The sequence below is a fragment of the Phacochoerus africanus genome, chromosome 12, assembly GCF_016906955.1.
Source record: "Phacochoerus africanus isolate WHEZ1 chromosome 12, ROS_Pafr_v1, whole genome shotgun sequence".
Lineage (NCBI taxonomy): Eukaryota > Metazoa > Chordata > Mammalia > Artiodactyla > Suidae > Phacochoerus > Phacochoerus africanus.
In genome coordinates, this window is record NC_062555.1 from 68,846,418 (window position 1) to 68,862,207 (window position 15,790).

At 45.0% G+C, this 15,790-nt stretch overlaps 1 protein-coding gene across 3 annotated transcripts; it reads right to left on the minus strand.

Annotated features, from left to right (window-relative positions):
* Positions 1-567: 567 nt before the first annotated feature.
* ATP5F1C (ATP synthase F1 subunit gamma) lies at positions 568-15,734 on the minus strand. Of its 3 annotated transcripts, XM_047755466.1 has the most exons (10): positions 15,612-15,734; positions 9,082-9,116; positions 8,446-8,577; positions 6,273-6,477; positions 5,110-5,253; positions 4,923-4,987; positions 3,474-3,629; positions 2,985-3,081; positions 1,382-1,417; positions 568-708 (listed from the first exon to the last, which is right to left on the minus strand). In XM_047755466.1, exons 1-9 carry the CDS (start codon positions 15,665-15,667, stop codon positions 1,411-1,413), a joined length of 897 nt encoding a protein of 298 aa, XP_047611422.1. In that variant the 5' UTR covers positions 15,668-15,734; the 3' UTR covers positions 568-708; positions 1,382-1,410. The 3 variants fall into 3 exon arrangements, with proteins under 3 accessions (XP_047611422.1, XP_047611423.1, XP_047611424.1); XM_047755467.1 differs by lacking the exon at positions 1,382-1,417; XM_047755468.1 differs by lacking the exons at positions 568-708; positions 1,382-1,417 and having other exon boundaries at positions 2,981-3,081.
* Between the last annotated feature and the right edge of the window lie 56 nt (positions 15,735-15,790).

The following is a 15,790-nucleotide window of genomic DNA, read 5'->3' on the forward strand; positions in this document are numbered from 1 at the left end:
CAATTTTATAAACAGTTGATAAAATGATAATGGGCTTTATATTTTTAATATATTTTACAGTTCTGTAGTCATTGTAATATACATTCCTTTTGTGATAAAACGGCTAAGCCCTCTTTTTAAATAAATAGGGAAAACCCTGACATTTTGGCACGGTCAAGCCACTGTGTGGAATAGCTCAGGCATCCAATCTCAGTGGTTATCTCAAATATGAATTTTGAATGAATATCCTACTGAAATGTTTTAGTCCTTGGAAAAGACTTAAAATTTAGATAGTATACGCCTGGCGTGCTACACACGTGAGAAACAGCAAACGACTGACAGCCCACTGTCACTGTGCTGGCTGTTCTGTGAAGGTGAGGACAGAGGCCTGTGCTGAGGTTGTGACCCGTTGCCTTTTCCTTCCCCTCTGACCCCAAGGAGGCCAGGCTCTTTAACCAGAACATCAGAAAAGCCTCAATTATCTTTTTAGCAAAAAATTTTAATAGTAGCATGTTAAATATTCCTAAATGTTTTATTAAGATCTCATTTCTGAAAATTTATTCTAACATAATAAGAAAAAAGCAGGCATTTCCGTATAGTGACTCATTTATTGTAAGATAATTTACAAATATCTTGCTGCCTTTAGTAATTTAGACAATGGAACGACAACTTCTTCTGACAAGGACAGCAGAAAGCTAAAAACAGCCAGCTGGCTGAATTCTTCTTTACCTGAAAAACAAAGTAAAACAAATAAAAATCAAACAATTTTTTTTTTAACATAAAGATGTTAAGAGATAACACATATTTCACCAGGCTTTTAAAAAAACTGACTTTACATAATAAAATGTTACTCTACATTAGTGGTTCTCAAATTTTGGTCTGGGGTCCACGAGGGTAAAACTATTTTCTTTTTCTTTTTATGACTGCACTTGTGGCATGTGGGCGTTCTCAGGCTAGGGGTCGAATCAGAGCGGGAAGCTGAGGCCTACGCCACAGCCACAGAGACGCCAGATCCGAGCTGCCTCTGGGACCTACGCTGCAGCTTGTTGGCAACATGGGATCATTAACCCACCGAGCCACAATCGGAACTGGAAAACCATTTTCTTGACAATGTTATTTGCCTGTTTTATTCTCATTCTCGAGACCGCGCTGGACTTTTCCAGAGCCTACATGATGTTTTCACAACAGAACAGAATGAATACAGAAATGGGGAGAACTTAGCTGGCTTCTGTGAAGTCAGACATCAAGGGATTTTGAGAACCCCAGGGCTTCACAGGCCTGTTTTTAAAGCCTCAAACGAATGCTGATTCTCCCTGTGCACTGCGGACTTGGCCTCAGTCCTATCTGACCGGGCTCCTTTTGGACGGGGTAGGAGAGAGTATGTGAAACATGGCCACGTTACCTCTTGTCTGTGGACGGAACTCGATTTCACTACTCCCTGGGTTAGTATATTAGGAGAAAAAGACAAACACAAGCAGGTCAAGAAGCAATCCGTGCTAGTTAATCATGTACAATTTCCAACTAAAAAAGCCCGTCGCCTCACTCACTACCTTGAGTGTATTGCACACGTACCACAACAGTGCCTTGAAACAGATTCAATGGTGGTTAAAAAAACGTTAGCCTTGAATCCATCAGAAGCAATACAACCATGTTCATGTAGGCAGGCAGGAGTGTGAAAGCCTACTTGACAAACCATGGCGTTTTCTGTAACTAGCATACATGAACAAATCTGAGGCGGGCCACCCATATTTGACACCTCAAATACTACGGTTTATTCATGCCTTTAATCTTATTACCAAATAGCCACAGGTGTTCGTATGAAGAGTCTTTAGGCAGAAGACCTGACAGGTTACAGAGCATGCAAGGCCATTCACATAAACAACCCATTGTGGGCTGCACAGCTAACTTTTAATAAAGGAGTTAGACAGCCTTCCCAGAAAGCAAAAACGAACCCGTGAATTACCAGTTCTCTGAATCCCTTGAAAAATTCTCAGTCTGTGTCCCAATCTCCCCCCGCTCATTTCCCTGGCACTGCTACCTTCCAGCCAGGCGCCCACATGCCCATTGAGAAAGAGCCGGGTCCTCACGTCAGCTCTCGGCGTCTCACAGCCCCCGACGCCCCACCCAGCAGTCGGCCTGGCCCCAGCAGCAGGACAGACGGCCGTGAGGATGGGAATAAGACCCTCATTTAGTCCCGTCTTGGCCGCCGCTTAGAAACTGCACTACAGGAAGGAGACGCATTATAACGATGCCCGTCAGGCTGGGAGTGCCTGGACTCTGACACCACAGGGCAGGAGTGCCAGGCTGGGCGGTGGCTTAGTCTTTTCTTTGGTCACACCTTTGGCACGTGGAAGTTCCAAGGCTGGGGGTCAACCCCCTGCCACAGCATCCACCGAGCTGCTCCACTGACAACACGGGATCCCTAACTCACTGCACCACAAGAAAACCCCAGTAATTTTTAAAACAATTTCTCATCATGGTAACCCTGATTTCATAAACATTACACATCTAGCTAGATAACCAAGCTATTTTCTTGGGGAAAATGGTATTTTAAGAACCTCTGTTAAGACAGCACAAATACAGAAAACTTAAAAAAAATTCCTGGATTCTACCACCATTCAATGATTTACAAAATTATATAAAACCAGCCAAACCAGTCCTATAACTCAGAAAGCTCGGTTTATAATGTTTTAAGTTTCAAAGACAGATTTTATAAATGTTACTAAATCATTCACATCTTTATTCCTTAAACTTCAGGAAAGTGAGAGAGAGCCATATGCTGATTTCTAAAAGAAGAAACTACGCCTGAATGTTTCAGCTCAAACAATCAAAATAAGCCAGAGATCTCATTTTCATCAAATCTTTATATACTAATATTAAGGAAACATTAAGCAATGGATCATTTCATCTTTCACAGACGCAACAAAGTGGGAAAAAACTTAAACATGCAAAGTTAAGCAGCAGGCACAGATGAGAGAACTCTGGAAGCCGGGCGTGTTACTTACAGAGCCGCAGCACCGGAGATGATTTCAATCAGCTCCTTTGTGATGACAGCTTGGCGGGTGCGATTGAATGTCAAAGTCAATTTATCAATCATTTCAGCTGAAAACAAAACACCAGATTAGACATAAGACCCAAAACTAGAAAAGAATACTTTCAGCACCAACTGAAATGCTGCTTCATTTAAAAGTAAGAGATTCTGTTTCCTCTTGGGTATCGAAACTGGCCTCTCAAAAAATTTTATGAAGGTGTTTCTGCATCTCCCGTGAGACACCTTCTCGAAGTACTCGCACACTTACTGCCTACCGAGTACGCAATCGCTTCCTTTAAGGCAGAGCATGCTATCCTGCTCTCCTGACGGATCGGTGGCAGGGCCCAGGACCAGAGCCCAGCTCTCCTGCTCCCCGGTCCACTCAAGAATGCTGCCTTTGACATGAGGGTCTTCATGCTACTTCTGGCGAGAGGCTTCCTCTCGGACTGTGCCGTGTGCTTACAAGCATTCTTGCTCGCGTTGTCCATGGCCGTCATCCTGGCGCTCTGCTCACTCGTGGTGGACTCCTTCAGGGAATAGTAGATGATGTTGGCCAGGCTGTACTCTTGGTAGTTCCGCAGCACATCAGCATCAATATCATCATAGATACTCATGCTCTCTGTTAAAACAGGTGATGGATTTCTTTCGCGCAAAAGAGCACAAAGACTGATCTCATCAAAACAGCTTCCTAGTATAAAACACCCCCCTCCTCCTCTTTTGGCCTCAGAGCAGCATGCAGAAGCTCCTGGGAAAGGTCCTTAACCCACTGAGCCACCAGGGAACTCCTAAAAAATCCTTTACAATTATTGAGAAGTCGATGTAAGATTGGTTAAGACTCAATTGTAGAAGCTTCATCTACTTCCATACTATACATTATAGCAGATTTTCATCAAAACGTGTGTAAACAAAGCATTTCCTATTCTATTCAAATGCGTAACTTCATAAAACCTAAGAGGCCAACTTCTCAAGTAATATCACTATGTTTCATGGGCATGAATCCTCTGGACAGCATCTGGCAGAGTGCCTGGCACCAAGCCACCCAACAGTCAATGACTATGTTTTTCAATAAAGAAAGTAAGAAAATAATTGAGACTAGTGTAGTGTGTAGATCTAGTGTAGACTAGATCCTGATTCAACCACTAGACTACTGGAGAAACCTGAAAGTGTCAGAAAAATGAGGGAGGGAAAGCTTTTCTGAGAATATGGCAGAGTAGAAGAATTAGAGGCTGCTATGAATTTTCATAATTATGCTGCAGAAACTCAGCGGCACACTTCAAAATTCACTCGTTAGGGTAAAGTGGTGAAACGGTACTGTATTTCATCAAACTTAAGATGCAGTGAATTATAACTCCCATTTTATGTACCATGAAGAAAGATAGCATAGCCAATTAAAAATGACATGCCATGAACTGGCAGAAGCATCCCAATTTCAGATACATTAGCATGTAAAAAAGTATACATCTTAGGCTAGAAGAAATATAATATACAGAGGGGAAAACCCTATTTTCCAGGATGTTTCGCTGAGCAGCGATGACTTTATTCAAACAGCAAAACAAGACAATGGAGCTGTCCAATGTACATCAGTTGTGAACACTGTTCAAGTCTCTCTTCCAGAGCCCCTGACTGTACTGTGGCTACGGAGGGGTCCCATACGGATTGCAAAGCCAGCTTCTAGCCAAGTTCTTCAATCCCCAAGGACAGAAACCATATCCGGTGATGGCCCTCAATGGATCTTTATTTATTTGTTCAAATAATGAAGGAATGGAGTAGGCGTCATCAAACAATGATTCTAGTTTCCCATGGAAGGTAACAGGTGGTAACAGAAAAAAAACAGCCGGACATTTTGTTACCGCCTCCTAAATGTACAGATCTCTCCTTTTCACAGGAAACGCACTTGTCATACAAAACTTACCAGCACTTGCAACGGTATCAAGGGAGAAGATGGGCTTTTCTTCTGTCTTGTAGGAGATGACAGACCTGGAAATGACAAAAGCAAAGGTAAATTCCACAATAATTTTAAACTGTCAATCAGACAGTTACTTAATTTAAAAATACGATCACAAACACAACAAAAGCTTGGATCGCAACAGCATTCTTGCCTGAATCGGTTGAAGATGATAGACCCTTCATCAAACTCATATCCAGAATTTAACAGCTCGAGGGCAATCACCGACGCATCCCCAAAGGTGGGGGGCTTCCTCCCCACTTCCTTGAATGTCACTAGAAACTGGTCCGAGTGCGTCCTACAAGAAAATGAAAGGTCACACGGCAGAGCTGAATGGAACACTGCTGCTGAAGGAACACAGGGAGCGAGGGAAAGAGTCTCTCCCTGCAGATCGGAGCGGTCAGTGTGTCGAGGGCGGGAGGGCGGGCGGTCACCGAATCCCCACTGAGTGGAGCTGCCCCACCCATCATCAGCGCTCCTTTCCTGCAGCTCTAGGAAGTGAGGACCAGCAGTCAGGCCTTCCTCGCCTTATGTTCCTCTACGCCTCTACTCCCCTCCTTCCTGTCCTCACCACCTGTCATTCATTTCGGACACTTCCAAGCTGTGACAGCTCCTCAGAGGTCTCATTAAAAAAAAAAAAAAAAAAGTTACTAGTTTCTGATATTCCCCCTGTATCCGACGTATGGTTTGGAAGAAGGAGAAGCCAAAGACAAGAAAACAAGGGGGAGTTCCCATTGTGGCTCAGTAGGTTACAAACCCAACTAGTATCCATGAGGCTGTGGGTTAAGGATCTGGCATTGCCGTGAGCTGGTGTACATTGCAAACGTGGCTTAGATCCTGCATTGCTGTGGCACATGCTGGCAGCTGCAGCTCCAGTTGGACCCCCTGGGAACTTCCATATGCTGCAGCTGAGGCCCTAAAAAGTTTAAAAAAAAAAAAAAAAGAAAACAAGGGAAATCTATACATTCTACCATGGCTGGGGAAAAAAAAAAACAAAACCTTTCTGTGTGAATAAAATGGTAACCAACAAAAGATGCCTTGCTTAAAGAAACTATCAATGAATCCTCCCTTTATTCATGCTTGCACCCTTTTATTTTATTTTTTTTTAATGAGAATTGCAACATTTATTTCAGGTTCTCTCTTGGGGTTTTTTTAGTATATATTTATGGGAATTCCTGGGCCAGGGACGAAACCTACGCTGCAGAGCAACGAGAGCCACAGCAGAGAGAAGAGAACGCAGGAGCCTCCACCTGCTAGGTCATCAGAGAGCTCCCTGCCTGCACCCTTTGAAACAGAGACAACATGAACTTGAATTACCTGTGGAGGATGCCCCGGATTTTATCACCAACTCCAACAATCTTAACTTCCTTCCCAGCTGCTGTGAGATTGGCCACCTCGCTTTTTATCTGTTTAGCCACTGAGGAATGAATAGCACCACAAAGCCCTCGGTCTGAGGACACACCGATGATGAGGTGTTTCTTCTTGTCTTCAGGTACCTTAATATCAGCCTTTTCATACAGAGCTTAAAAGAAAAAAAATCCTTATATGCAATTACACAAAATACAGCAATAACCCCAACTGACGAAACTATGTCCCAACATAACCAAGTGTCTGTGCGCTTTTATGGCAGAGGTTCTCGAGGACCAAGTGGTCTTAGATTCTGACGAAAAGAAATTGCTAGTACAATTAAAGAACCTGTAAAGGGGCTGGACTTACACACGTGCTAACTCACCCAGACCTAAACTTGTAAAGAATGCAAATCAGTGTACAGCCAAGAAAGCAGAGAGCAAGCACTTACTGAACTGCTCACATAATACTCTACAGTCAAACTTAAAGAAAAATGTTGATGCTGCAATAACAGATGCCACTTTATTTTGGGCATTATTCTAACCTCATTTCGTTGGTCCTGTCTGTGAAGAAGCAGAGGCCAAGGGGGAGGGGGTTTAAATATGATTAAATATACATGGATTGTACGGGGGAAATGGTTGAGAAAGAAAACCTATTTCAGGAGTACCCGTGTGGCACAGCAGAAATGAATCTGACTAGGAACCATGAGGTTGTAGGTTCGATCCCTGGCCTCCCTCAGTGGGTTAAGGATCTGGGGTTGCCATGAACTGTGGTGTAGGTTGAAGACACAGCTCTGATCTGACATTGCTGTGGCTGTGGTGTAGGCCAGCAGCAGACCCCTAGCCTAGGACCCTCCATATGCTGCAGGTGCGGCCGTAAAAAGGACAAAAAGACAAAAAGACAAAAAAAAGAAAAAAAAAGAAAGAAAAAGAAAAAAGGGAAAAAAAAAACCTATTTCAACAAATGCCCTCTGTTAGCTTTTCCGGGAGGCGTGATTCTCAAATCTCAGTACCTGAGGACCCTCCACAGAATCCGAACCATGGGTCCTGAACGCCGAAGTCCAGGGGTGGAGAGAGCACCTTTTGTGAGGCCTCTTGTATGTTTTCCATTGTACCCCCTAAAATGCCTATGTAAGTCCGCAATACTTGAAATGGTTAGCCACTTAATATCTAGCCGTTGGTAACCTTTTTTTTTTTTTTTTTAGTTTAAAGGACTTAGAAGCTGACCGGTGGCCTCAATTTGCATTTTAAAAATCATACCACAAATATTCAGCTATCCAAGCTGGTTTCCTCTTTATTAGACAGTTTTGAGGTTATAGACTTTTAGAAGGAAAACAAATTTACTACACTTAGTTTAGCAAGAAAGGTGAATAGTGAGTGACGTTCCCTGTTTTATAGAAATAGGCTAGAGTGACTTACCAACCAACATTTAATGGGCCAGCAACTAGGTGCTTAGTGGTAGGGAGAGACCAGGACTCAGGAGAGCTAACGGTTGGGGCTAAAACCTAACCTATACCTGTTAGGGGAATATGGTATTTTCATGCAAGAAGTCATATCCACTGGGCTGAGTTAGTGCTTTATCATTCTCTCATACAAAATAATTAGGATATATCCATGTTTAAAAAATAAGAAAAGAACACTATTGCCCCAGGTAATTTACATCTAACACACAGATAAATTAATACACAAATCTGGATGTCGTTTCTTCAATTTGGAAGTCAGCACATCTCTCTCTCTTTAGTTGATGTTTAAACATTCTGCTCATGGCTCAGAGTCAGATCCATGACTACTGGTCACCTTCCATGCAGGGCACCCCCTCCCCACCCCGCAGCCCTAAAATGTCCCAACACAGTGTAAGAGGATGAAATCGAGCATTGTGAGTCTGATAAGCTAAACTCCCCAGACAGTTAATAAGCTCGGGAAAACTTCCGATTGTTTTAAAAGTGAACGTTGATCACACACAGTGGCTCACAGACAGACACGCTTGGATGCTGAGCCACGCAGGTGTTACCACGACTGCTGGGGGCTTCTGCCTTCCTCGCCTGCAAAGCAGGGGCTCTAAGCTTCCAACTGCGCAGGCTACATGACAAAGGAGTGCCTGTAAGTCCCAAGGACACACACGTCACCAAGCAGGTTCCTCTTACCCAAAGACCCTATCCCATACACTCGGGCTGGCTTCAGCTCCCGCTCGGCTCGGGCATATTTCGCTGCTGCTACCATTTTCATAGACTTGGTAATTTTCTGGATGTTTTTGATTGACTTTAGTCGCCTGGTAACTGAAAAACAGAAGTGCTGTGTTAAGATCAAGAAGTCATAATTTCGTTTCTGAATTTATCAAAATACTTTCCTAGCCTGCAAGGTGGGCTAATTAGCAGTCAGACCATCAATGAACAGTAGATGCTGAATGAGGCTGAACGTTAGAGTGAGGACTAACTCCTCTCACACCCAGAGCTTCCAGGACAGGACAAGCAAAATGGAAACACAGAAACAGTGAATCATACACTTAAAATTAAATGGCCACATATCCTGTAAATTTTATACACACAAAGAGCCCAGTTTTTTTCCTAGTTATATCATTATCATTCTACAGACAGAATCAGAACCAAGGGTCCGCTCACAACAGTCTTTTCCAAAACAAGTTTAATGTTCCACACATATGACACAGATTGATTTTTGCCCATGTTGACCAAATACGTAATGCGCTAAAGCAGCACATTTTCAAGAGTAATTTTGTCAAAGTTTAGTTTTCCTTAATTCACATATTGAGAGAAAGTACTTACTGTCTTTCAAGGTTGCCATATTTCGAACTTGGATCCTGAGAATCAGAGGTGATAAAAACATTTAAGTTTTTGAAAAATAGCTCCATCATGCAAGAAAAACTTTCAAAGTTAACCCATTTATTTAAAGAGTACCCCATTAAAAAACCAACCTATCAAACACGACTCTGAATGTACGTGGTTATATGTATACAAAACATTCCTCAATACTTGATACCAAACCCTCGGTCCAAGGCCTCATCCTATCTGCTCTGACACAAAGCTGGCCCTGACGTCACAGGGGCATTCACACAGGTCCTGGCCTCTCTTGTTTGCAGGACAGAAAAGCCCTATCCCTCGAGAGACTATCTAATCATACTTAAAATCAAGGCCAGCCACCTCTCAAAAGCATTCCTCGGTTCCCGAGGACGCGCCCGACTTCCTCACTGCACCGAAACCTTTTCAAATTGCACTCAGGGTCAAGCACACATCCTAAGATGACCACATGTGTGAAAAGCAGTTTACGTAAACCAATTCTTAACTTTCCCAACGCAATTCAAGAAGCACGTACTGAAGAGCCACCCGGCTCCAGGACACGGCCTCGGACGAGAAGCACACGGTCATCTCACCAACGAGGTTCACGCATACTCGGGTCTACATCAAGCGTACACTGAACATGTTCTGCAGTCTTTAACATGCTGATGCATAAGAGTCAAAATGATCCCACTTAAAAGTAATGTGAGCAGAGTTCCCGTCGTGGCGCAGTGGTTAACGAATCCGACTAGGAACCATGAGGTTGTGGGTTCAATCCCTGGCCTCGCTCAGCGGGTTAAGGATCTGGTGTTGCCGTGAGCTGTGGTGTAGGTCGAAGACACGGTTCAGATCTGGCGTTGCTATGGCTCTGGTGTGGGCTGGCGGCTATATGTGGGTGTGGCCCTCAAAAGACAAATGACAAAAAAAAAAAAAAAAAAAGGACTGTGAGTGAAAGATAAAGGGGAGGATGCTCCCCCGCTGCTAAAGACATGTTATTAAATAAGCACTTTCAGTTCTTTCTTTTTTTCTTTTTACAGCCGCACCTGCAGCATATGGAAGTTCCTAGGCCAGGGTCTGAATTGGAGCCATACCTGCAGCCTAAACCACAGCCTGCGGCAGTGCAGGGTCCTTAACCCACTGAGCGAGGCTAGGTATTGAACTCACATCCTCACAGACAACACTGGGCTCTTGGCCCACTGGGCCACAACAGGAACTCCCTGTCTTTCAGCTCTTCAATCCACAAAGCACCCGTGTTGGCCTGGAAAGCCCCCGAAGGAGCACTAAAGAATCCATGAACCTGTGCACAGAGGAGGAGAGCACTCCTAGAACTGAATGTAGTTTTGAAGCTGAAGACACAACTTGGGTTAATCAGTTTAAACACTACTTCACAGTAGTAAGAATGTCTATACCCCCATAAATCAGTTCCGTTTGAGGGTAAAGAATCTTAGACAGCTGTGAAAAGCACAAAATAACACTGATGTCGACGACATGGAGGCCAAAGGAGGGGCTGCCTACAGCTTCCAGACAAGAGAAGGCAAGAACCTGGACTGAGAAGTGGGCAAAGCGACAGGAGACTAGACTTGAGAGCAAGGGGACCCAAAGAGTTCTAATTTAATGACCTGAGTAGACTGTGCTGTCATTTAACCGAGACAGAAAAACTGGGTGAGGGTGACCTCCCTGGAAATAATGAATTGTGAATGTGATAGAGTTTGAAAGACCATGGGACCATATGGAAATGTCCAATGGGCCTGGGAAACTTAGGAGGTGTTAAGATTTAAGACAGATCTGTAACTATCAGAAGACTTGGTAGTTGGTGCCAAAAGAATTTAAAATAAAATAAAAAGAAAGAGAAATAGAAGAAGCAGTGGGAATATGTCCTAACTCGATGAGGCCAGCATAACCTAATACCAAAACCAGATAAAGACATTGCAAAGACATTATCAGAAATGAAGAGAACAGGAGTTCCCGTCGTGGCGCAGTGGTTAACGAATCCGACTAAGAACTATGCGGTTGCAGGTTCGATCCCTGCCCTTGCTCAGTGGGTTAATGATCCGGCGTGGCTGTGAGCTGTGGTGTAGGTTGCAGACGCGGCTCGGATCCCGAGTTGCTGTGGCTCTGGTGTAGGCTGGCGGCCACAGCTCCGATTCGACCCTAGCCTGGGAACCTCCATATGCCGAGGGAGAGGCTCAAGAAATGGCAAAAAGACCAAAAAAAAAAAAAAAAAAGCAAAGAAATGAAGAGAACAGTATCTCTCATGAGCATGGATGAACAAATCTTTAACAAAATACTAGCAAACTGAATCTAGTAACGTATTAAAAACAACTATACACTACAACCCTGGGGGATTTATTCCAGGAATGCAAGGGTGGTCCATCATTCAAAAAATCAAATAGCATGTATTACACCAATAAGTTAAAGAAGACGAATTAAATGATCAGTACACGGAGAAAAAGGATTTGACAAAATTGAATGCCCACTGGGGATAAAAAAACCTCTCAGTAAATAAGGAATAGAAGAGACTTTCTCAACCTGATAAAGAACATCCACAAAACTAACACCCCCCGTCCCCCCAAAAACCCAGGGTTTAGTGGTGAGAAACCAGAACCTTCCCCCGAGATCAAGAACAAGACCAGGGTGTCCTCTCTCACTGCTCCTACTTGACACTGTTCCGACAGGTGACACACGAATGCGGTGAGACGGAAAGGGAGATGAGGCGTGCACAAACTGCAACAGAACGGAAGAAACACAGCTGTCTCTGCTCCTAGATAACACGGTGGCCTCAGAGAAAATCCCCCAAAAATGGCTAAAATTTTTCTTTAAAAAACGGCAACACCAAATGATGACAAGGATGTGGGGCAACAGAACTCTGACTGCCAGCAGCTATGCAAAACGGTGTGATTGCTTTGCAAGATGGTTTGGCAATGTCTTACAAATCTAAACAGAGTTTAAACGTATGATTCAGCAACCAGGCCTCTAGATGAGCTAAAAACTTACGTCCACATGAGAACCTGAACAGAAATGCTTACAGCAGCTTTACTCATGATAACCCCGACCTAGAAGCAACCAAGATATCCTTCAATATGTGAATGAATGGATAAACAATGGGTAGGTACAGCCATACACGGGAGCAGCATTCAGCAAGAGAAATAAATGAGCAATCAGCCACCGCAAGACATGGAGTGAACACAACTGCATATTGCTAAGTGAAAGAAACCAATCTAAAAAGGCTGATTTCAATCCTAAGACATTCCTAGCTGACAAATGCAGTCTGATTCCAATCATAAGACATTCCTAACTGACAAAGCACAGCACAATGAAAAGATCAGTGAGCGCCAGGATTTCAGGAAGAGATTTTTTAGGGCAGTGGAACTATTTTGTATGATACTGCAATGGAAGATACATGTCTTTATGCATTTGCCAAAACCTACAGAACTGGAGTTCCCATTGTGGCACAGCGGTAAAGACCCAGACTAGTATCCATAAGGATGTGGGTTCGATCCCTGGTCTCACTCAGTGGGTTAACAATCTGGCACTGCCATGAGTTAGGTCACAGACAGGAGGCTTGGATCCTGCATTGCTGTGGCTGTGGTGTAGGTCAGCAGCTGCGACACTGATTCAACCCCTAGCCTGGGAACTTCCATATGCTGCATGTGTGGCCCTAAAAAAAAAAAAAAAATATATATATACACACACACACACACACACACACACATTGCTGATGACTGGCGCAACTGTCCAGAGGCAGGTGTGGGCATATGGAATTCTCCAGGCTAAGTCCAAACCGTAGTAAAAAAGAGACTAATAAAGCCTATTGATCTGCAAATGGGAAGATAAAGGAAGTTCTGAATCAGTGGTGTGTTCTGGAAAACTGCCATTAAGTCCTGAGAAATCCTCGCAAGATTATCTGAGAAACCAGAAACATAACGGATCTGGCGGAAGGCAATTCACACACAGCCAGAGGGCAGATGACCATTCTCCGGCAGTGATCACAGGGCAGCGCCGATAGAAGGGCTGCAGGAGTGGAGGAGAGGGGCTTCAAGGTTAGCAGCTGAACTATTTACCGTTCGAAGAAATTACACACAGCTGGAAGGCATTTTAAAGGGTGTTTAGTGCTGAAAAACATAAAAATTAAGAAAGAGCATCTGCTAAATCTTAAAGAAAATCGTAAGTATGTTTAATTCTAATACTGAATACCTGCATGGAAGTCCAATCCCCACCTCTCCACCAAATGAACTGCATCACCAACCACCACCGGATTCTCAGCCTCGCTAAGCTTCTAGGCTTCTCACATTACATTGTGTGGAGAAAGTGCACCTATAAATTCGTTTTCGATTTTCATTGGACACATCTGGATCCCCACAGGCACTTCTCCCACCGCCCTTCATTCTCTATAAATACTGACTTATTTAAACCCAGGCAGTTTGGCCCCAGTCTACCTCGTATACTGAGGTTTGTTTAAGCCTCCCGCAGGAGTTCTCTCATATGGAGAGAGCGCTTAAATGATCATTTACTAAAAGATCTTCAAATTATATTACAGGATTTTTTTTTGTTTGTTGTTTAGGGCGGCACCTGAGGTATATGGAGCTTCCCAGGCTAGGGGTCGTATCTGAGCTCTAGCCACGGGCCTACACCACAGCTCACAGCAATGCCAAATCCTTAACCCACTGAGCGAGGCCAGGGATCAAACCTGCGTCCTCAGGGATGCTAGTCAGATTTGTTTCCGCTGAGTCACGTCAGGAACCCCACAAATTATCTTACAGATTTTTAAAAAGTTATTTCTACAATTTTATGTGAAATAACCTATCTTTTTTTTTTTGTCTTTTTGCTATTTCTTTGGGCCGCTCCTGCGGCATATGGAAGTTCCCAGGCTAGGGGTTGAATCGGAGCTACAGCTGCCAGCCTACGCCGGAGCCACAGCAACGCGGGATCCGAGCCACGTCTGCAACCTACACCACAGCTCACGGCAACGCTGGATCGTTAACCCACTGAGCAAGGGCAGGGATCGAACCCGCAACCTCATGGTTCCTAGTCGGATTCGTTAACCACTGCGCCACGACGGGAACTCCAAATAACCTATCTTCATTTCAGGAGGTGTCCATTTTTTAAAGATCACTTTGGATAACTTAGAGTTCTAAAAATATTTCCAGATAACATGAAGCCAGCAGCAGAGCTGATGTGTGCAGAGCATGCACTGCACGTCAGGAATTACCCACAAAGCCTCCCTGGGACCAGGTCTACTTGTTCACCACATTTTAGCCTTTGCACAGGGCCACTGTGGTGCAGGCAGGGCAAGCGCCCAACAAATGTGTGCGGAGTGATGAAGAAACGGGACAACATACACCAGTGAGAATCCCACCAAGGTGACTCAATTCTTATGAACACTCAAAACAAACCCACTAACATCTATGTGTCAGTTTTTCACATCAGATTTAAAGACTTCACTACCCTGAAAATCTTTTCCTGTTATAAATTCTTTGCTTAATGAGAACGTTAACTAATTTAGGTAATGCTTTATAATCCCTTCTCATAAATTAAGACATCGAAACATTAAAATCTAGTTGAGTGCAGTGATTCCTTAGAATTCTCCTTTACTGTAAAACCCGGGAATGGCTACACACAGCCTACAGCTAATCATTCCCTTAGCAGGAAAATCTTCCAGGATCTGTCTGGCTTCAAGATCTTTCATCCTATTAGATGGTACCACCACAAACCAATGTTTATCTGCCTTCTCCTAGGCCTTCTAATATACTATTGGGGGGGGAGGGTCGGGGGAAACCAACGTTTAAAATCCTTAAAACTTGCAAGGTCACTAACAGATGAGGTTTAAAACTCCATCTACCTCCTCCTCGGGACCTTGGGACGATGTCCTGACCTTGCCGGGTTACTCCTGCAGCACAACGGCTTCGAGATAGTTCCCGGTGTCTTTCCCTTCCTCGCCCGCAGGTTTTTAAGGTCCCCTCTGCAGCCCATGAGGGTGCTTCTATCATTCGCCTGTGCCCGGCAAAGCACCTTGCTGCACGTTCGGTGCTTAACGCGCGTTCCGGTTTGCTGCGCTCTGCACCGCAGGGCTTCAAAGACGTCAAGGACAAAACGCACACCTTAACCTTCCAGTGGACCGCTCCCCGGGCCCTTCCCTCCCGCACTCGGACCCGGGTAAGGCCTCCCTGACGTTCGCGGCCTGGCCGGGAGCAGCGGCTTCCTAAGCGTTTACTTAGGAGCTGAGCGGATCCAAGGCCGCCCTGAAATTAACTAGGACCAAGGTCCTACTCCCCAGGTCCCATATGACCACTCCTCGTGGCCCTCACGCCCCACCCCGCCTCAGGAGACGTGGCCTGACCTCACCCTCTCCCAAGCCCTCGCGCGCCCTTCCCGGTTCCTGCAGCCCGGCTGCCCGGGCCTCTGCGGGACGGGGCCTGGGCGGCCTGCAACCCCGGTCCCGTCCCACTCGCCTCCACCTGGTTTGCCTGCCCGAGCTCCTCCATCCCTCGCAACCCTCCCGTTCCCGCCGCGAGCTGCCATACCATTGCGGCTGCACGGCCCAAGCCGAGAGACCCGCGACGCCCGCCCGAGAGAACATGGTGGCACCGGCCCGGCTGAAGGTCGGTCAGACGGGCCTCACGGCGCCTGCGCGGAAGCTTCCCCACGAGCCCCGCCCACTCCGCCGTCTCCTTCAGTCTCGTTTTTTCCCGCTGGGCGGAGT